Source organism: Sapajus apella, unplaced genomic scaffold (genome assembly GCF_009761245.1).
Source record: "Sapajus apella isolate SASKATOON/1434 unplaced genomic scaffold, GSC_monkey_1.0 scaffold1, whole genome shotgun sequence".
In the NCBI taxonomy this organism is placed as follows: domain Eukaryota; kingdom Metazoa; phylum Chordata; class Mammalia; order Primates; family Cebidae; genus Sapajus; species Sapajus apella.
Genome location: NW_022436941.1, coordinates 82,880,491 through 82,902,114, shown reverse-complemented (window position 1 = coordinate 82,902,114; position 21,624 = coordinate 82,880,491). Strand labels below are relative to the sequence as shown.

The 21,624-nt window shown below is 34.9% G+C and overlaps 1 protein-coding gene across 1 annotated transcript in view; it reads left to right on the top strand.

The window, feature by feature from the left end:
- Positions 1–21,624, top strand: part of MTREX (Mtr4 exosome RNA helicase) — a 114,511-nt gene that overhangs the window by 87,864 nt on the left and 5,023 nt on the right. Inside the window, exons 20-25 of the mRNA XM_032280755.1 lie at positions 140–250; positions 2,647–2,835; positions 6,605–6,768; positions 11,903–12,008; positions 15,481–15,537; positions 17,309–17,471. Coding sequence (XP_032136646.1) covers positions 140–250; positions 2,647–2,835; positions 6,605–6,768; positions 11,903–12,008; positions 15,481–15,537; positions 17,309–17,471 — 790 coding nt within the window. The remainder of the gene's footprint in view (positions 1–139; positions 251–2,646; positions 2,836–6,604; positions 6,769–11,902; positions 12,009–15,480; positions 15,538–17,308; positions 17,472–21,624) is intronic.

Sequence of the window (21,624 nt, the reverse complement as noted above, 5' to 3'; positions counted from 1 at the left end):
GAGATTGCTCCATAGTGATTATTATGTACGTTTTACATATTGTAAATGCAACTTCCTTTTAAGGATCCAAGTTTAGAAAATACTAGAATATGAAAATGTACAATTTTAACTGTAATACTGTATAACTTTTTGGTCATAGGTTGTCCCAGTTTTGGTGCATCTCCTGTCTGCTATCAGCAGTGTTAGACTTTACATTCCTAAAGATCTTCGGCCAGTGGACAATAGACAGAGTGTTTTAAAATCAATACAGGTATGCATTAATTTTACAAATTAAATTTTATGTAAATGCAGACAGTGTTTATAAAGTGGCAACTGAAATGCTTTTAAATATATTGCTTTCTTTCAGAATACCTATAAATACTACCAATAGTGGCAATTATTTTTTATAAAAATAATGGCAGCAGATCTTCATGTGGATGTGTCCTCTCTTTGCATCTACCAACAAAGTGATTTAGTAAAAGAGGACTCACAAGGAAAACCATTTTGCTTTATTCTTTACAGCTGAAAATAACTATAGACTATAAGTTTTATGTATAAAATTATGTACTGACAGAACTTTTAACAATTTTTGAATATAGTTAATACATCCATGAAATTGTTTTATTTTCAATAGGGAAAATTAAGATTTTGTAGTAAATTAAATTTTCTAGTAGAAAAAAGGTGCAGTGGCTCATGCCTGTAATCCCAACTCTTTGGGATGCCACAGCGCAAGGATCAACAGAGCCCAGGAATTTGAAAACAGACTGGGCAACATAGTGAGACCCCATCTCTACAAAAATTTAAAAGTAATTTAAAAAGAAATTAATAGGACTAATGGTATGCCCCTATAATCCCAGCTACTCAGGAGGCCAAGGCAGGAGGTTCACTTGACCCAGGAGTTCCACGTTATAGTAAGCTATGTTTGCATCACTGCACTCTAGCATGTGCAACAGAGTGAGACCGTGTCTCTTTAAGGAAAAAAAAAAAGAAGTGATTTTAACAAAGTTATTTAGTTAATAATTTGAAGAACGTTTATTGTGCAGTGAAGGCTCTGTTCTAAAATCTGAGAAAGCAAAGATAAGTAGGATGCTTTCAGTATAGAGGAGGAATTTTTAAGCTGTGTTCCAATTGTGGGCTTCCTGAAATGAATGATTCTCTTGACAGTTTTACAAAATTTTTGTGTAGATGTGGATATCTTTTCCAAAACAATCACTCCTAAAAAGTTTTTTATCACTATTGGTCTGGTAGTAAATAAATATATCTTAGAAGTTCTTTGAAGTGTCAAGTCCCACTGAAATTGTTTTTTCCAGTATTTTCAAAATGGCACTGTTTTGAGCAGAAATACACATTAACCATTATTAATTTACCATTAAATAATGCCATTATTTTGAAAAAAAATAAACTAATTGTTTTGTGCTTTTGGCTTAGGTCAGTTCTCATTTTGCTAAAGTTAAAATTGAAATTAATTTTTGTCTGTTGGCAAATTTTAGGCTTGTCTGTATTTGTCTTAAACATCCCTGTGCTATATCTGGTGTTGATGTATTTCAGCTTTCACATTAATTTCACGATAACCTGAGTCTCAGTTTTGCATCATGATTTAACAAAGTTAGACTGTTTTTTCTTTCTTGGTCCTTCATAGTCCTTTACATCAGTCACCACATAGTGAGAAACCACAGGAGGAAGAATCAGGGAAATTGGCCTGCCAACAGAACCCTTCACATAATGAATAGAGATTTTCCTTTTGCTACATTAATTAGTTATACTTTTTTAAACTACAGAACTACAATTTTAGTGTTTTCTCTGTTCTGGAACTTCACACCTGTGACTCCATTTCTTTATATAATTGGCCAGGTTGATGTGTAAGATTCTGTGATTTTTGTGCTGACACTGGCCCCGCTTTGAATCAGGGCAGACATATATCCTGAAAATGTACTACATGCACTTACCAGAGATCTCAGTCTTTTGAAAGAGCTTGCATTATTTGCTCATTTAAGACAATGTGCAAATGTCTTTGAACCCTTTACATTTGTTGTTTACTCTTAATGTGTTTGTCCTCCCCAACTCCCAGTTCCTAACTAGCCAAATTTTACCTTTAAGGCTTATCCAAGACCCTACTTTCCCAGTAGGATACCAGCCTACAGTGAGCTATTCCTTCTCTATATGAATATGTTTATTGCACTTAACCATTAATCATGTTTTTTTTTAAGCTAAAGGTCTCAGGACCTTTTAAAAAGTCTATACTTTCCAAGTCACTAGTGCCTTCCCTAGGAATCAGCACCAAGGAAATAATCCGAAAACAGTTTTAAATATAGATGTTCAATAGAAGATTACTTGTGATGTCAAGAAGTTACAACAGTGTAAATATACAATAACAAATTTATCAATAAGTTGTGCCACATTCAGGGCTGTGATCAAACTATGACTTGTAGATTTATTAGTAAATCATAATACATCTGTAAATCATAGTATAGCTTGAAAAGGAGTTTTCAAAAACAAATGCTATGGAAAAATGTCCTACAGTTTAAATGGGGAAAAGATAAAATTATATATGTAGTATGCTTTTTATTTTTATGCCCATGTGCATAGAATAAAAGGAAATACTGATTTGGTTTGGTCTTACTAAGTTTGACTATAAGATGAAAATGAATTTTACATATTTTGTTTTAGGAAGTTCAGAAACGTTTTCCTGATGGCGTCCCCTTATTAGACCCTATTGATGATATGGGCATTCAAGATCAAGGGCTGAAAAAAGTTATTCAGAAAGTAGAAGCTTTTGAGCATCGAATGTATTCTCATCCACTTCACAATGATCCAAATTTGGAAACTGTGTATACACTTTGTGAAAAAAAAGCACAGGTATGGCAGAAAATTGGTTTTTATAGTAGAATTCTATATGTATCACTGAATTAATATGTGTCTCTCATTTCCTTATCCTGTTGGCTTGATCAGCTAAAACAGGAAAATGTCTACCTATCTTTTAAATAAACTGTCAGCTCTGAACCTGTCAGCTCTCATCAGCAATACAATATAAAGTTCGTTTTGCTGTAGTTTGGTATTTCACATAGGATGTTCTGTTAGTTTTTTCTTCTTTTTAAAAATTGAGATATAATTTACACAGCATAGCATTCACCCTTTTAAAATGTCCAATTTACTGGTTTTTACTCTATTCACACGTACTTGGAACTATTGCCACTATCTGACTTAAGAACATTCTTCTCACCCCCTGAAGGAACTTTATACCCATTAGCAGCCACTCTGTTTCTCCCATCCTCTAGCCCCTGGCAATCATAAATCTACTTTCTATCTGTATGGTTTTGCCTATTCTGGATATTTCTTATATAAATAGAATCATATGATATGTGACATTTGCGTTTGCCTTCCTTCACTTAGCATGTCTTCAAGGTTTATACATATTGTAGCATAAATCAGTACTTCATTCCTTTTATGGCTAATGGTCTATTTTTATAAAGTAAATCCCCAGTGTTTGTTGGATAAATACATGAATAGAAACTCCTTTAATAGAGTAATGTGTTCAGTTCATAGTTTTAAAGCACTTTTCCTTTCTGGCTTTTTGTGAACTTACATCGTATGGTGCTGTAGCATATAGACAGTATTGGCTGCATGCTCAGTGAACACATCCATGCTGTGACCAACCTTGAAGTGCTGCTAGGCAGGAAGCTTGCCAGGTACTTCTCAAGATGAGGAAACTGGGACACAATAAGCTTTTGTTACTTACACAAATATCCAGTTGTGATTCTGACCTGTTCATCTTTTACCACGACCACTGCAACAGCTCTCTCCCTGCTGTCAGTCCCTCCATGGCCACTAGGGTCAGCCTTATGTTTTCACAACATGAGAACAGGTAGACTTGAGTGTGGCTGAATGATGACTCGAAAGCATCTTTGGAGGTGGTTTGAAGGCATTATCTGAGCTACTCAAATATACTGAAAAAGACCTTCTTGTCTGGCTGAAGGGACTGACTAAATAAAGTTGTTATGGAGATTCTGTAGTAACATGTAAGAAAGCTCATGCTTGAGCATTACGTGAAAAAAGGATCTGAAATTGATGTGGACTATGATTAGTATTTAGCAAAAATATAAACATACACCAGAAAAGACTAAAAGGAAAACTTTAAGTGGTGTGTTAGAGCAATGAGATCGTAGTGTTCTTTTTTTTTCTTTTCCTGTCCCCTCCCTACCATTTTCTATAATGTGCTTATATGTATATAATGTGCTTATATGTATATATCTGCTTATATATATGTGCTTATATACATATAAGCACATTATATTATGTGTGTGTATATATAATTTTTTAATGGAAAAAAAATACAAGTTGGGCAAAGTGGCTCATACCTGTAATCCCAACACTTTGGGAGGCCAAGGCAGAAAGATTACTTGAGCCCAGGAGTTTGAGACCAGCCTGGGCAACATGACGAGACCCCCATCACTGCAAAAAAAATTTTAAAAATTAGGCATGGTAGTGTGCACCTGAAGTCCCAGGTACTCAGGAGGCTGAGGTAGGAAGATCACTAAGCCAAGGAGGCTGAGCCTACAGTGAGCCATGGTTGCACCACTGTACTCCAGCCTGGGTGACAGAATGAGACTGCCATCTCTTTAAAAAAAGAAAAAAGAAAGAAAAGTGTACTTGTACAGTCCAGACAATTTTTTCCCCAATATTTTTGATCCACAGTTGGTTGAATCCACAGATGTGGAACCCGCAGATATGGAGGGCCGACTGTATATCTGTGTTCTTTTATAAATGTATAGGAAAAGATCTTGTACAGCATTGTCCAGTATCAGCCACATTTAAATTTTTTAGTAGCCACATTTAAAAAAAGAAGAAACCAATGGAATTAACTTTAGTAGTATTTTTATTTAACCCATTATATCTAAAAGATTTCAGCATTTTTATATTCAAAATACAAACATTACTCAAAAAATCCTAAATATTGGACTCTATTCTACTACCTTGTAAGCTTTATAAGTCTCACAGTAATTAGCATGATGCTTTGCTCTGCTCACATAGGCATCCTGAGTCACGTCAGTCAAAGAAACCCTAAACAAACAATGATTTGTTCTTTTTTTGATATGCCTGATAAGTCATGGTAGGTAGCAAAGCATTCATTGTCTAAGTTGGAAAGCATTGCTTCCTGTGACAGGGTATTTGACAACACATCTGTTCATAGCAGTATAAATAATCACTAAGAGCTTGCGTCTGGGGTCTGATAGCTTGAGTTTGAACCCCATCTTTATCACTCAGTAGCTCTGTTCATAGCAATATAAATAATTGAAAAGAGCTTAGATTCTAGAGTCTGATAGCCTGGATTTGAACCTCATCTTTTTTGTTTTGTTTTATTTAAAGATGGGATTTCACCATGTTGGTCAGACTGGTCTTGAACTCCCGACTTCAGGTGATCCACCTGCCTTGGCCTCCAAAGTGCTTGGATTACAGGCATGAGCCACCACGCCTGGCCTGAACTTCATCTTTATCACTCAGTAGCTCTGTATTCTTGACCAGTTTATTTAGTAATCTCTCTGTGTCTCAGTTTTCTCATCTATAAAATGCAGATTTAATATGAGTTCCCTACCTTTTAGGATTGCTATAAGAATGTAATAATGTAAAGCACTAGAAATAGAGTACATAGGTAATCTCTGAGTAAATACGCTGATCACCTTCATAATTTTTCCTCCTTAGTTGAAATTTAATCAACAGTCTACAAAATTCTGTTGTCTTTGGATTTCAGCTTAACAAAACTTTTCTGTCAGTGTTTTTCTGAACCACCACTTCAGGATACCATCATTTTTTGTTCTTACACTACTGTATGCTTGTCTTGGTTGGAAAAAGTGTAATATTTACTGATTAAATTTTAATACTCACTTACTCTAAAGGATGACCTCAAGGTGATACATTTTCATTTTAAGTTTTCATATCTGTTTTGAATAAAGGCCTGTTGTCTTTGCTAAAACCATTTCCAGCTTAGGCAAATTTATGGTGTAACTTTTAAGGGCAAAAAGAAGGAAGAGTTTTCAGGACATCATGGGGGAAATGTAGACAGTCAAGAGAAAAGATTTCTGTACCCTTATTTTTCTTCCGCTATTCTCTAATGCCTAAGGACGAAAAGCTAGAGCTGCTGGGATTGGTACTTTGGGGGCCTGATTAATTGTCCAGTGAATCCTGTCTTGGGAGAGCCCATCCTGATTTCACCACTAAATTTTTCTACTCTTACAGCCTACCTTGTCTAACTCACGATACCCAACTCACTCTCCTCCTTCTAGCCTTCTCCTTACCACCCTTCATTTAAGCAAGAGCCATGCTCTGTTCTCTGTCTTCTTAAGCTTTTTATACTTTCTTCCTGCTCTGCCTCAAATTTTTCAAATGAAGATTTTGTATTTTCCATGTACTTGATATTTTAGGTATTATTTATAATGACTCTTCTGTAATACTCTGGGAATGTATCTAAGAAGCTCTACTTTCCCGTCTCCCCAATACTGAAGCTTTAGCCCAGAAGTATACTTTAAGGTGTTCTTAAAAAATATTTTTTGTTTGATTTCATGAATAAATCTCATTGTACATTGTTCACTTTATTATTGAACTTTGTTGTTTATACTTTTATATGCTTTAGATTGCAATAGATATTAAATCTGCAAAGCGAGAATTGAAGAAAGCAAGAACTGTCCTACAAATGGATGAACTCAAATGTCGCAAACGTGTTTTAAGAAGGTTGGGATTTGCTACTTCTTCTGATGTAATAGAGATGAAAGGACGAGTGGCTTGTGAGATAAGCAGGTAAAATCTGGTATTCTTCTAGAAAGTTGATTTTTTTTTAATTTTTAATTTAATTTTTGTTTATTTTTTTGGTATGGAGTTTCACTATGTGGCTTAGGCTGGAGTACACTGGCGCGATCTCAGCTCACTACAACCTCTACCTTGCAGGTTTAAGTGATTTGAAAATGACCGTTATCTTTAGGAAAAAAGAGCTTTCTTAAAAATATAGCTTGTCCTGTACCTTCTACACTACAGTTTTGAACCATGAAATTGAGAAATTAGAAAAATCTCTTAGATCTTAGTAATTAACACAAGCACTCCTAGCATTTGGATGTATTTCCTTTGACTTTTCTTAAGGCCTTGTGGGATTTTTACATAGTCTTAGCTTATATGTAATTTTGTATACATTAAAAAATTTTAACACTTTCCCACCTTGAAACTTATCCTAGTAACCATTATCTTCTTGCATGCATAGCAAATTTTAATCAGATTTTCGGCTAATAGAATTTTACAACAGAACTTATTATAAGCCACAGGTTAAAACTGGTTATATTATTTCTGTTTCAGTAATCTTTTGCCACATTACAAATGACCTCAAAACTAAACTATTTAAAACATCAGCAGTTACTTTATTCTCTTGTTTTTATGGATCAGAAATTCAGGAAGAGCTTATTTGGATGGTTCTGGCTCAGTGTCCCCTGGGATTGCCATTAGACAGGTGGTTAAGCTGGAATAGTAGGAGTCTGGAGTGGCTGGGGAATGTCAGGACCTCTCTCTCTCTCTCTCTCTCTCTCTCTCTCTCTCTCTTTCTCTCTCTGTTAGAGCTTTTCTCCATGTGGTCTCTCCACATGAGCTAGTTTGGGCTTCTTCACAGTATGGCAGCCCTAGGATGCTTACATGGTGGCTGAAGGCTCCATTGTGAGTGTTCTAGCTGGCTAAGGTTGCCTTTTTGGACCTAGCTTTACCTTTTGTAACCTAGCTTGCTTATCATACAACATAATTTCCACCACATTCTTTTGATTACAGGTGAGTCATAAATCCTCCCAGATTCAAGTGGGGGATAATTAGATTCTACCTCTTAATGGGGAAGTGGCTATTGTCCAATATGGCTTTCTGTAATGATGGTATTGTTCTATATCTACACTGTTCAGTATAGTAGCCACTATTTACCATTTGATAAGTGCTTAGACTGAGGAACTGAACTTTATAATTTATATCATTTTAATTTAAATTGAAATTTCCACATGTGCACATGACAGTCTTTGTAGATCAGTGCAGTTCTAGAAGAACTTGTGGTATCGGAGATGCTGTTGTGGCCATCTTTATAAAATACAGTTTATGATACTAAATTGTATAAAAATACACTAAATGTGTGTTAGTTATTTCCCACCGTGAGAAATGTCTCCTGCATTAGGAGCCAGCTTGCCTCTGTCCTCCTTAACTAGAGAGTCATAAGCTGGTAGCTCAAGCAATATCCAGTCTGAAGACTTGTTTTGTCCATGTAATGATGATCATCATTCTCAGTGACTATATAAAAGACATTTTTGAAACAGTTTTTTATGTACGCAGGGTGGACAGGACCAGAGAATTACAGGCTTTGTAAATGATTTCAGACTTTCTTGGTAAAAATGTATTTGTATTGTTCATCCGTCCAGATGTTATAGACTCAGGTGTCTGCATAGAACCAGGAGGAGACTGAGGTGACAAGGACAACTCTTAGCGACCAAAAGGGGGCAGTGACTACCCAGCCCTAGTTAGTTATTATCACAGGATAATGTGCTATTGGATTTTAATTAATAACATATCCAGAATTAAATCTAGACTGCCATACTAGTCTACTGACTCATATGCTAATGTTATTGGGCTTATTTCCTTCTGATAATTACCTATTGTTTTAGAATTAATGTAAAAATTAATTTCTTATAGCTATCTAAAGAAAATTAGATTTTGTGTTGGAAGAATGGAAACTGATTTTATTCCAAGATATATTTTTCATTTATAGTGATAATATTATATCAAGGTTTGTTAACTTCCCCCCAAATTTGCAAAAACTGAGGTGTCATCCTACACTCCTTTCATCCGTCTTTGAGTTTCCTCTACCTCCATGCCTTTTTAAACACTTCCACTGGCTAAGATGCATCCCTCATTTTTTTCCTCAATTTCTGCAGTTGCCCTCCTGATTATTCATTGCCTCCCCTCTTGAGTTTTCAGTCTAAAGTACAAATCTGGTATATTGTTCCTTTTTTATTCTTGAGATGGGGTGTCTCTGTTGCCCAGGCTGGAATGCAATGGCATAGTCTCAGCTCACTGCAGCCTCAACTTCCTAGATTCAAGGGATCCTCCTGCCTCAGCCTTATAGCTCCAAGTAGCTGGGACTATAAGTGTGTGCCACCAAGCCTGGCTAATTTATTTTTTAAGTTTTTGCAGAGGCGGGGTCTTGCTATATTGCCCAGGTTGGTCTTAAACTCCTGTGATTAAGTGAACCGCCCACCTTAGCCACCCAAAGTGCTGGGTTTACAGGTGTGAGCCACTTCGCCCGCCATCCGGCCCCTTTGTGCCATTCTATTTGGTAAAAATCTGTCAGTGATTCCTTATTGCTTTTAGAATAGATTCCATAATTTAGTATATTCTTACTCTCCCTCTCCAGCCTGTCTATTGCCACATCCCACACATGCTTTTCCTTTTGCTTCGTATGACCTTTCTTTCACCCCACCTTATATCCTATGATTCTTGCATTTTTTTTTCAAAGAACTTCTGAAACTTGCTCTGAACTTCTTCAATCTGATTTTAGGCTCCTCACCTTTTTTTTTTGTTTTTTCATAACCACTTATATAAATCTAGAGCACTCCGTTAGATCACCGTCCTGTGATTATCAGCTTACTTGTCTGCCTCCCACATTAGACTGTAGCTTCTTAAAATAGTCTTTTTTCATTTGTATTATTGTTCTCTTTGCTTGACTTAACTCTTAGCTTACCACTAGAGACCCAAATTTAGATTTTGACTTTTATTTATAAATAGTTTTAACTATTGGTAAAGAGATTCTCATAGTTCATGGCTTTATTCTTCTTTAAAGACCTTCAAGAAAATAAAGGCAAAGTTTACTTTTTTATTAATACAGTACAGTTATTGTATGGGTCAATTGAACGCTGATTATAGAATGCTAGAAACATCATCTGTGTAGTTTCTTTTTTAGCTTGAATTGGACACAGTTGCAAATTCAGAATTTTCGTTTTTCACCCAAGGAGAAAAATAAATGAAGGTATTTTGCAATTATTATTCAAATCAGAAGATAAAAACAAAAGGACAAAAAGCACTCTAGGCAAAGTGATAACGGTGAGATTGTTTATATAAGCAAAGTCTCAGACCCTAGGTAAATTCTCAGACATAATAACTGGTGCATGAACAATATTTTTCTTTTTTTCTTTTTTTGAGACAGGGTCTAGCTCTGTCACCCCGGCTGGAATGCAGTGGCAAGATCATGGCTCACTGTAGTTTTGACCTCCTGGGCTTAAGTGATCCTTCCACCTCAGCCTCTTGAGTAGCTGGGACTACAGGAGTGTGCTTCCACGCTCAGCTAATTTTTGTATTTTTTTATAGAGACAGGCTTTTGCCATGTTGCCTAGGGTAGTCTTGAACCCCTGGGCTCAAGCGATCCACCTGTTTCAGCCTCCCAAAGTGCTGGGATTACAGTCATGAGCCACTGCGCTCAGCAGAACAATGTTATTTCTAGGAACACTGTCTGTCTGTCTGTCTGTCTGTCTCTCTCTCTCTCATATATATATATATACACACACACATATATATGTATATATATTCTCTCTCATATATGAGAATATATTATATATATAATCGATATATATTCTCATATATATATATATATATATATATATATATGAGAGAGAGAGATTCTTACTCATTTTGTCATTCAGCAGAAAGGACCTAGTTATGTAATGTCTGTGATAAGAACCTAGACCATCTCATTTTGCTAAAGGACTGGTAACAATAGTCTTTCATCTTTCATGATTTGTGCAACAAAGTTTCCTTATATGGTTCACAAGTGGTAAGATATACAGTTGTGTACATAAGGAAATTGAAAAGAAACAGATTATGAAGAAATTAAAAAACAAACCTGTTGAGTTGATTATTCTAATCTTTATAATAATAAATATGTTGTCCTTATAAGTCTGAATATGAAAATGTTTTACAGTTATGGAGCAAAGAAGATGAACTTCCTCTCCTCAACAAAATCAAGTTGTCAGTTTAAAAAAATATATTTTGTTGGTGTAAAAGAGGAATCAAAAGTAATAAGCTAGAACTTAAAGGAGATGTAAATCTGGAGTTGTACATTTTGACAGTGCTAGTGCAGGAAGAAACAGAAGTAGTGATGAACTAGTACCTGCCTACTAGAGGTGTACTTGAATCTAGAATTCTATTTCCTAGGTGAATATTTTTCAGATTTGTGGATGACAATTGATGAGTAGCAGTTTGTTGCATTCAAAGGCCTTGCCCGTCTTTGTTACATACAAGTTTCAGCCTTTGGAAAATATGAATTAAAATGTGAATCTTTTGGCCAGGTGTGATGTCTGGCACCTGCAATCCCATCATTTGGGGAGACCAAGGCGGGAGGACTACTTGAGCTCAGGAGTTCCAGACCAGCCTGGACAACATAGCAAGACCCCATCCCTACTATAATATAAACACTTTAAAAAATTAAAATATAAAAATAAAAAATGTGGGTATTCTATGAGTACATTCTAATTAAGATTAGGAAATTGTTTTTCATTATCTTTATTCTATATATTATTTGTAAAACAGCTGAAATGTAATTTAAAAAGTCCTTTGGCCCGAGAAAATAAATGACAGTGATGACTTTTTTCCTGGCATACAAGGTTAAGAAATTGTTCTTATGTCAGTGAATGTGAGCATTTTGTTATTTGGAATCTTTATGTGAAATTCCCATTTTACATTGATTATATAATTTATTGGTAATTATAAAGATCTGCTATGTCCTTAAATTATTGTCATTCCTCATTGATTAATTCTTAAGGTCAAATAATATATTTTATTAAAAATGACATGTAAAGGGCATGTGTGTGTGCATATGTGTCTTTATATTCTGACATTTTAAGTTTATTCTTTTGTTTTGGCATTGTAGTGCTGATGAGCTCCTTCTAACTGAGATGATGTTTAATGGCCTTTTCAATGACCTTTCTGCAGAACAGGCAACAGCATTATTAAGCTGCTTTGTGTTTCAAGAGAATGTGAGTTAATTGATTCAGCATATCTTATTTATTAATTCACATCATGTAGTTAATAGTGTTATTGGTATACTAATTTTCAAGTATATTTACATATTATACAGTAATGTTAATTGGAAGTCAAAGCAATTTTAACACAAATGTACTAAGAAAATTAAATGATTAAATATGTATTATTAGAAAGGAGAATAAAATAAGACTTGTCAACAATCATCAATTAGATTTTGTTTTAAATTTTTTCTGTAATCTAATTAATTCATTGAACATTTGACCCAGTCCTTGACAGTCCTAGAAATAAAAAGATGAGTGAGAATAAAACTAGGAAAGTCTGATAAAAATGAAAGGGGGAGCCGGGCGCTGTGGCTCACGCCTGTAATCCCAGCACTTTGGGAGGTCTAGACGGGTGGATCACAAGGCCAAAAGATTGAGACCATGCTGGTCAACATGGTGAAACCCCATCTCTACTAAAAATACAAAAAATTAGCTGGGCATGGTGACGCGTGCCTGTAATCCCAGCTACTCAGGAGGCTGAGGCAGGAGAATTGCCTGTACCCAGGAGGCAGAGGTTGCGGTGAGCCGAGATCACGCCATTGCACCCCAGCCTGGGTAACAAGAGCGAAACTCCGTCTCAAAAAGAAAGTGGGGAGTAAGGTTGAATTAACTCTCCTCCCCAGTATTGGAGAAGTTAACAACAGAGCTGTCCGTCCTGTTAGGAACTAAAGTATTAGTTTTCATGGGCAAGATTTGAGGTAGTGACCATAAGATCCTTATTGGTTTGGCAATAATTTTTTTCATATGAGTAATTAGTTCACTTTCAACAGTTGTTAAGAAATCAGAAAATGAAGTGCTGGAGGGAACACATAAGAACATTAATTATCCTTGTACTATATTCCAAAAACCAGTATGATTCATTTTTAAAAGTAAGATGTATTATTTTACATTTCAAATGTAAGACTTTATTTATTGTAGATGAAGTGGATAGAATGAGAATAAGACAAAGATATCTGTCTTCTAAAAATAATTTAATATTCTAAATTTTTGGAGGACTTTTTACTGTATATTCTTTGTTTAACTTTTAGGTAAATTGTATAGGACAAATTGTTGGGGCTTTTTGTTTTTGTTGTTCTACCATTGATCTGTTTACCTGTTAACTGTTTTCTTATTTATTAATCAGATCAAATATATTACTTCTTAAAGTAGGTAGGTACTTTTTTTAGGAACCTGATTACTGATTAGAATCATAGCTGTATTGTCGATGGTAACAAGTAGGACAATAACCAAAAACAGCTTATGCTTTCTTGAGATTGCCTACCATGCACCTATAAAATATGCATACAAAAGGAATGCATTACTTTACAAAATAATTGTGTTTGTTTTTCCTTAGGCTTAAATTTTTATTATATCAATTTCCAAGATAAAAATAATTAAGAGCATTTGTCAAACTTACTTTGATTTGGAAGGTTCAGAGATTTAGGTTTGTAAATGGTTTGGGGATAGGTGGTTTTCTGCCTATGTCAGATTTTGTCTTATTGTTCATTATTTGCTTTGTTTTAGTTGTTTTCTACTGTGTCATATAATAGCTCCTTATTCTAAGAGGCCAATTATGTTACCTCTTCAAAGGAGTTGATTAAGCCAAACCACAGCTCTTAAATCTTGGGGCAAGATGTCAGTATATGCAGTTAAGATGTAGTCAATGAAACCACACTTTGTTATATGCAGTGTCATCGATTCTTGTGGTGGTGCCTTTCAACATTGAGATAGAAGATTGTACTAAAAATCATGGATTTTTCTTGATCCTTTGAACAATGTTTTCTGCCAAAAAGAATGTCTTCTTGTAAATATAGTAAAATACTTGTTATAAGTAAGATGAAATTTGCTTGATATAATTTCAATTTTAAAATGTGTTATAAAACTATACCTCAACATTTTAAAAATAATATTTAAAAGGTTACATAAATCTTTATAATATAAACATCAAGTGCATACAAAAATTTATTAAGCACCTAATGTTGGCAGTGTACAGATCTAAGCAACAGAGATGTAGCAGAAATGTTTGTTTCCTGATACTTACATGCTAGTGGATGAAGATAAAGAAATACAATACACCCCGCATTTTGTCAAATGAGGGGTGAAGGTTTTTGGAGAAAAGTGAGAAAAGTCAGTGATCACTGGGGGAATGGGGTTACTATTTTAAATAAGATTATTAGAAAAGGAAAATGAAGTGAAACTTACGTTGAGAACTGCAGGAGAGATGAGGGAACAAACTGTGTACATACCTCATGGGAGAACACTGTTAAAATCACAACTAACCTCCTTATATCAGCACTGGTGCCTTCTGCCTAAGTGACCAGCAGAGAAGAAGGTGATAACTGTTGACCATGAGTAGACACAATATCAAAGACATTTCTTAGTCAAGTGGATTCTTGATTAAATGGAGATGTTAAGGTCATTCTGGCTATTTTGCTTTTTCACCATTCATCAGTAATTTTTGGTTTTAGCAGCAGTAATATGGAATCTGGTTCTTGATTTATTATACATATATGCGTGATGCAAATCAAAATCAAAATATAAATTCTGGTGCTTAAAATAAAGGCAGATATGTTGCAACTAACCTATCGTTGCTTTAAAAAAAATTTAGCTATAATTACTTTAAACCCTGTCTCACACATACATATATACCATTCTTATAGTAATTTTATTTTTGTACAGTAACTACCTTTGTCAAAAATTTCTTCCCAAATAATGTCTGTTATTCTCATCACAGGCCTATTCATTTTGAGGATCTGGCTTTATTTTTCTTTGACAGGGTAAAAAACCAATACACAGAATTTAAGCAGCTTGTCCAAGTTCATTTGGCTACTTAATGATAGACCTGAAACTCCATCATCTAATTCAGAAATGGACAGACTTTCAACTGTAGGAAAGCAATACTACGAATACCAAAACTCAGATTAAACTTGTAGCTGTCTTATACTTTGTTAGAGTATCTGGGTAAAATTAAAATTGGGAACATTATTTTTAACATACTTTATTCTAAATTTTCAGTTGCTGAATTTTCAGTTTCTACAGATTGAAAGTTGCCTAGAAACTAAAACTGTTTCAAAGTTAAACTGTGATAAAACCCTTTAATGTTGATGTAACTAAACTACCATGTATGTTTACAATATTTGCCCTCCCTCAGTTCCATATATAATCACAAAAAGTAGCTAGTTAGCACACTTTGCAAATTTAGCAGTGTAATATTTTCCTCTGAAATGTAGTAACAGAATATTATAATTTAGGATGACAGGAAAAGGGATTTTGCCTGTGTAAACTGAATTCATTGGAAACTCTAAGTGCTAATGACTAACGTCATATAATTTGATATTAGTGAATATCTTAAAAGCTTTGTTTAATTTGTTAAAACAGGTAGTGTGTGAAAAACCAAGAACTTTAAACATGGGTTTTTATATCTTATTTTCCTTTTCTTTTATAGTCTAGTGAGATGCCCAAATTAACAGAACAATTAGCAGGACCACTTCGTCAAATGCAGGTAATTTTTTTTGGTTTTTTTTTTTTTTTTTTTTTTTTTTTTGAACTACATAGTTTATGAATAGTAGATTGTAAAATAAACGTTTTGATAATCTAGTCATAGTAGTTTACCATTTCACACAGATAACTTCTATAAGGATTAAACTTGTCACTTAATGTCTGTTGTGTAATTTAATATTACTCTGATAACATCTCTTGTGATTTTTACTTTAGTGATTAAACAGTGTTTCTTTCCCATTATTGTAATGAACTGTATAGCATTGTTAATGCAGATTAAAAACTTCATAATGTAAATGGGCTATACTGACAGCTCAGTGCTTGTGTCATTTTCTTTCTCAGTACTAAGAATGGTATCTTGATGGACTAGGATTTAGTTTAATTTTTTGCACATTTTTTCATTCTGGTTTATAACCAAATTTTGTTGTTTTTTGTTGTTGTTGTTTTGTTTTGAGACAGAGTTTCGCTCTCTCACCCAGGCCTGGAGTGCAGTGGCGTGATCTGTGCTCACCGCAACCTCCATCTCCCAGGTTCAAGCAATTCTCCTGCCTCAGCCTCCTGAGTAGCAGGGGTTACAGGCACGCATCACCACACTCAGCTAATTTTTGTATTTTTAGTACAAAACTTAGCTAATTTTTGTTTTACATGTTGGCCAGGCTGGTCTCAAACTCCTGAGCTCAAGTGATTCGCCCGCCTCAGCCTCCCAAAATGCTGGGATTACAGGCTTGAGCCACTGTGCCCAGCCTGTAACAAAGTTTTAAAATCTGTTTTATCATAAGAAATTGTTTGTCTCTGGGTTCTCAAAACCATAGTAGTTTATAGTAATACATTTTTGTCTTTTATTATTTTCATAGGATAAGCCTATTTTATCTGCCTTTTCAACATTAGACAAAGGCAGGGAAAGATGAGCTAAGGAATTAACAAGAGAGAAACAAAAAATGTGTCATAAAAAGGCCCTGTCAGAACAACAGACACTGGGGCCTACTTGAGGGAGGAGGAAGGAGAGGTTGAAGGAGAAAAAGGAAAAAAAACTGTGGCATATTATGCTTGGTACTCAGGTGGTAAATAATATATACACCAAACCCCTGAATCACAAGTTTATGTAGGTAACAAACCTATACATGTACCCCTGACCCTAAAATAAAAGTTAAAATATTTTTAATAATTCAAAAAATTTTGATTAAAATAAAAGGGCCTGTTCAATGGAACATGTAACATGCCTTAAAATCACTAAGAAATTTAAATTTCCAGAACCAGCAAAGCCTTCATAGGCCTAGAGTTTTTGACCTTTTAGAATTGCCAAGAAGAGAAGAATGAAGTTTCTAACTTAGAGGAAAACAATATGAAGATTTATGCATTTTTAAGCATTGCTGGGGAAAGATGTATTTTTGCCATAGGATTTGTGTTTCTCTAAATCTGTTTTGTTACTGTATTTTGTTAATGAAATAATTAAAGATTAGTTAAATGCTGCTCTTGAATATTTTAATGAGGAGTTCTGTCTCTTTGTAGAAATGGTATCACTGTCGGAAAACATGCTCTTGATACATCTTTCTTAGTTAACTACATCAACATAATGGGAAAGATTGGCTATTTGATCACTTAGCAATGGAACAGGCACTGTGCCTACTTATGAGCAAGCAGAATGTCCACACTGCAGACATAATACCTAGGAAGACAAAGGGACCTCCTGGAATACTGGCTTTGGAAACCTAAAGAAAAAAGTGATATGGGAGATCATAAGTAAGGAATTTTAAGTCTGTCTTTTATCTTTAAAGGAATGTGCTAAAAGAATCGCAAAAGTTTCTGCAGAAGCCAAATTGGAAATTGATGAGGAAACTTACCTAAGCTCATTTAAACCTCACTTAATGGATGTAGTATACACCTGGGCAACTGGAGCTACATTTGCCCATATCTGCAAAATGACAGATGTCTTTGAAGGTATGGTTAACTTTTATATACATATATTTACAATATAAGAAATACATTTAGGATGGTATTGTTTTAACTAAACAAGAATAATATGTATTTTTAATGTTTGGTAATTAAATGAAATCTTCTCCCTATTATGTAGATAAAAAAATATTTTCCAAAAATTCTTTGTATTATTTAATAAGCATAATCTGTTCATTAGGAAGTCCTTTAGAAACTATTTTAAACTGTATAATTCTGTGCAGTTTTAATTCTGTGAGTCTCTACAATTAAAAACAGATGACCCTAGTAAGTCATATTTCTATGGGTATTTTTCCTTTTCAATTTTATTCTCCTGGTGAGCTATCTAATTGCACTAAAAATAGCAGAGCTGAAAATGATCAGTCATTGCATATGTAATAACTGACTTGACTTTAGTCAGACTGTTATTGAAACATGAATCAGATTAAATTTAATGAGCAGAATTTTAAGAGACTGAAGAATAATTGTTACTCAACTGAAGAGAAATTTTAAATGAAAAAAACTAAGGCAAAAGAAATATAAGGAGTAATTATAAGGGAATTATAAGAAGCAAAAAAAATAAGTAGACTATTGGCAAGCACGGTGGCTCACACCTGTAATCTCAGCACTTGGGAGGCCGAGGCGGGCGGATTGCCTGAGCTCAGGAGTTTGAGACCAGCCTGGGCAACACGATGAAACCCTGTCTCTACTAAACTACCAAAAAAAAAAAAAGCCGGGCATTACGGCATGCACCTGTAGTCCCAGCTCTCGGGAGGCTCAGGCAGAAGAACTGCTTGAATCCAGGAGGTGGAGGTTGCAGTGAACTGAGATCGTGCCACTGCACTCTAGCCTGGGCAACAGAGTGAGACTCCATCTCGGGGGGTGGTGGGGGGCGGAATAGAAGACTGTTTAGAGAAAACCATATTTAGAAATGCTGCATTCAGTAGGAAAAGATTGGCTTGTGTAGGTGTTTATAAATAGCCAGTTGTATTTATTGAATGAGTTAATTTACATTGAACTTTCTTAAAAATGAAAATAAATGAGTTTGCCCTGTACAGAGATGATAAGAATATTTAAAATACTGCTACTATTGCTTATAGGTTTAGTTTGAGAAAAATTACAAGTTTAACAGACCCAATATTCCTTTCAACTGATATTATTAAAGAAGTGATAGATTACTGATTTTATGAGTCAGCTATTTTTATGATGCTTAGGTTAAACTTCTCTGCAACAGAATATTAAAAATTTAAACTAAGGGCCTTTACTACATTGAATGTTATGTGTTTTAAGGTTTTTAATGTTAAAGTTTATAGTACATTATTTTTAAATTATGGTGTGGTATCTTACATCTTTTTTCTAAAGTTTATAAACTTCTAAGCCTCCTCTAAATGATCATTTAGTCATACAGTCCCAAGTCATTCTTTGAATACTGTATTCTGTTACTGAGAAAGTCATTATTCATTAAATAAGTACTATATGCTGAACACTGTGCTAAGAGCTCTGTATAATTTATATGTAATCACCAGATAGCAATTCAGGGTAGATACTATCTCCACTTTCACAAGGAGACTATGGTAAACAGTTTGACCAAGGTGATGTTATGGCACCATGATTTAAACTCTGGCCTCTGTGACTACATGTAACTTTGCGTAGGCACCATAACACCTTATCCTTAAATTTTAGATCACCTGAAAATTTCTTAAACCCTACACTAAACTATATCATCAACATCCACAGAAAATTCATGCTTGGAATAATACTAAACAGGTCTCTAATAGTTGATGATGCGTAGCAACAGCTGAGTCAGTGAGAAGAGGGATGATGTACTCATGAAAATTGCTTAATGTAGGAGCACAGGTTGGTGTATGACAATTGTGTGTTTCAGCAGCGTTAGGGCAATCACATAGAGCACCACCAGTCTTCAGTCTGACATCTTTTTGAAACATAAGGATGAAACTAATAACTGTTCTACACCTAAATATTTTCGAGACTTAATACAATACTCCCATTTATGTAATATCTGCTTCTCTGAAAAGTCAAAACACACTGACGTAAAACAATAAGTGGTACGTAGCAGAGAGTAGCTTTTTTTTTTTTTTTTTTTTTTTAAGAGAAATAAAAAGCAGGGGGCAGTATACCTGGCCTGTCATATGAGTATATTTTTTCAAATTCTAGGAATTAATATAAAATTGTCTTTATGGATTATTTTTCTGTTCTTTCTACCTGAGTGGAAGTTATCACAGCATGGAAGATAGGTCCTAAACTACCAAATTGAAGATGGTTTGTAGTTCATACTAGATGCCACCTATGAGTTGACTGTTTCCATGGCACACTAGCATTCCTAAAGCCTATTCTGTCCTCTTTCAATTCCTCAGGGGCTATTTCTACATCAAGATTGCTTGAAATCGAAGTTTGAAAATTTTAAAAATTCCGTTTTTTAGCTCTAACTTGAAATTGGATCTAACATCAGCATAATTTTTATGTTTTTATTGTGTGTGAGCCAGTAGATCAGCTTAAACCTTTCTAAAAATTGGGATTAAGATGTACTATGGATTCACTCTTAAAACTATTTTTTAATATAAGTAGCAAAAAATCAGAACCTTCATTTTCTTAGGATAGTATTTCTCTGTTTTATTTTTACAGTGTTATATAGTGCTTCCATTTCAAGAATAACCGTTTTCTCTGCATCTCATTATTGTACATGGTTGGGTTTTTTTTTTTGCAACAGTCTGGCTCTGTCAGCCAGGCTGGAGTGTAGTGGTGTGATCTCGGCTCACTGCACCCTCCACCTCCCAGGCTTACGCGATCCTCCCACCTCAGCCTCTAGAGTAGCTAGGACCACAGGCATGCACCACCATGTCCAGCTAATTTTTGTATTATTTGTAGAGATGGGGTTTTACCATGAAGCCTAGGCTGGTCTCAAACTCCTGGACTCAAGCAGTCCACCTGCTTTGGCCTCCCAAGGTCGTTGAGGTTACAGGCATGAGCCACTGCACCCGGCCTATGCATGTTTTCTGATTGTAATCAGAGCTGTAGCACACAGTACAGTGTGTCTGTTTTTATATGCAGACAGTAATTGCATTCGAACTTTCTAATGTGCTGTGCACAAACCATATTTGTTCCTAATAAAATTCTTAGTTTTCTTTTTATATGAAAATAAAAGTGTCTGGTCATTTCATATCCTGAGCCTCAGAAGTGGTTTTAAGTATTCTTCAAACATTAACTGAGACTAGCTAACACTGTAATGATTAAAACCATGTGTTTGGGGATGTCTCACACAAAAGAAAAGTTTATATTGTGATTCAGGTTGAGGAATTTTGAAGACATATTAAGTATTCTGTTATCACCCTGAAAAAAAATGACAGAATGTAGCTGTTTTTTTATTTTCATTAAACTAAATTTGAATGACAGTTTTAAACAAAATATTTGTATGGGTTGATGCCTAGGGTTTTAGTCAAGTAATCCCGAGGCTGCTGTTACTATTTATTATTTATTTCTGACTCTGCATAAACAATATTGTGCTCTTAACTATGAAGGATGACAAAGGATTTGTTTTCCACTGAGCAAGTGTCATTAGGAAAGCTTCTATGATGAATCATCTCTTGCAACTATTTACTAGACCTCTGCCTGCCATATGCTTTTATCTTATTTTATGTTATTTTAGTCCTGCTCCCTCGGTAGACAGCGTTTTTAAAGCAAATGCTGTGAAGTGCATTCCTCAAGTGTCCCCAACCACACACATTTTCACATGCCTTTCAAGTAGCAGTGTTACCCTTTCTTAGCATTGTCAGTGTCATGAGTGATTTTTCAATGCATTTGTCTTTTAAAGTATTCTTGCTAATAATAATAGACTAACAATTTATTAATAATTGTTTCTGCATTTACATTTTGGCACAGTTTTAGTACCTGATGCTTATTCATTTGATGAATAATTGTGAGACCCTAGTGGTAATCAGGAATCATGCTAGTTACAGCGTGAGCAGCAGTCTCTGCTGTCAAGAAAGGGTTCAGCCTAAGCTGGGGTTTAGTGGTAGGCAGTTGCAAGATACGTGTATGATTCTAACCTCAGGCCAAGCTACACTGGAGTATTAAAATTAGGGTCAGAGTGTGAACTGTGGGAAACTGCTTTAGGGTATGCCAGAAAGCTGAAGACAGAAATGCT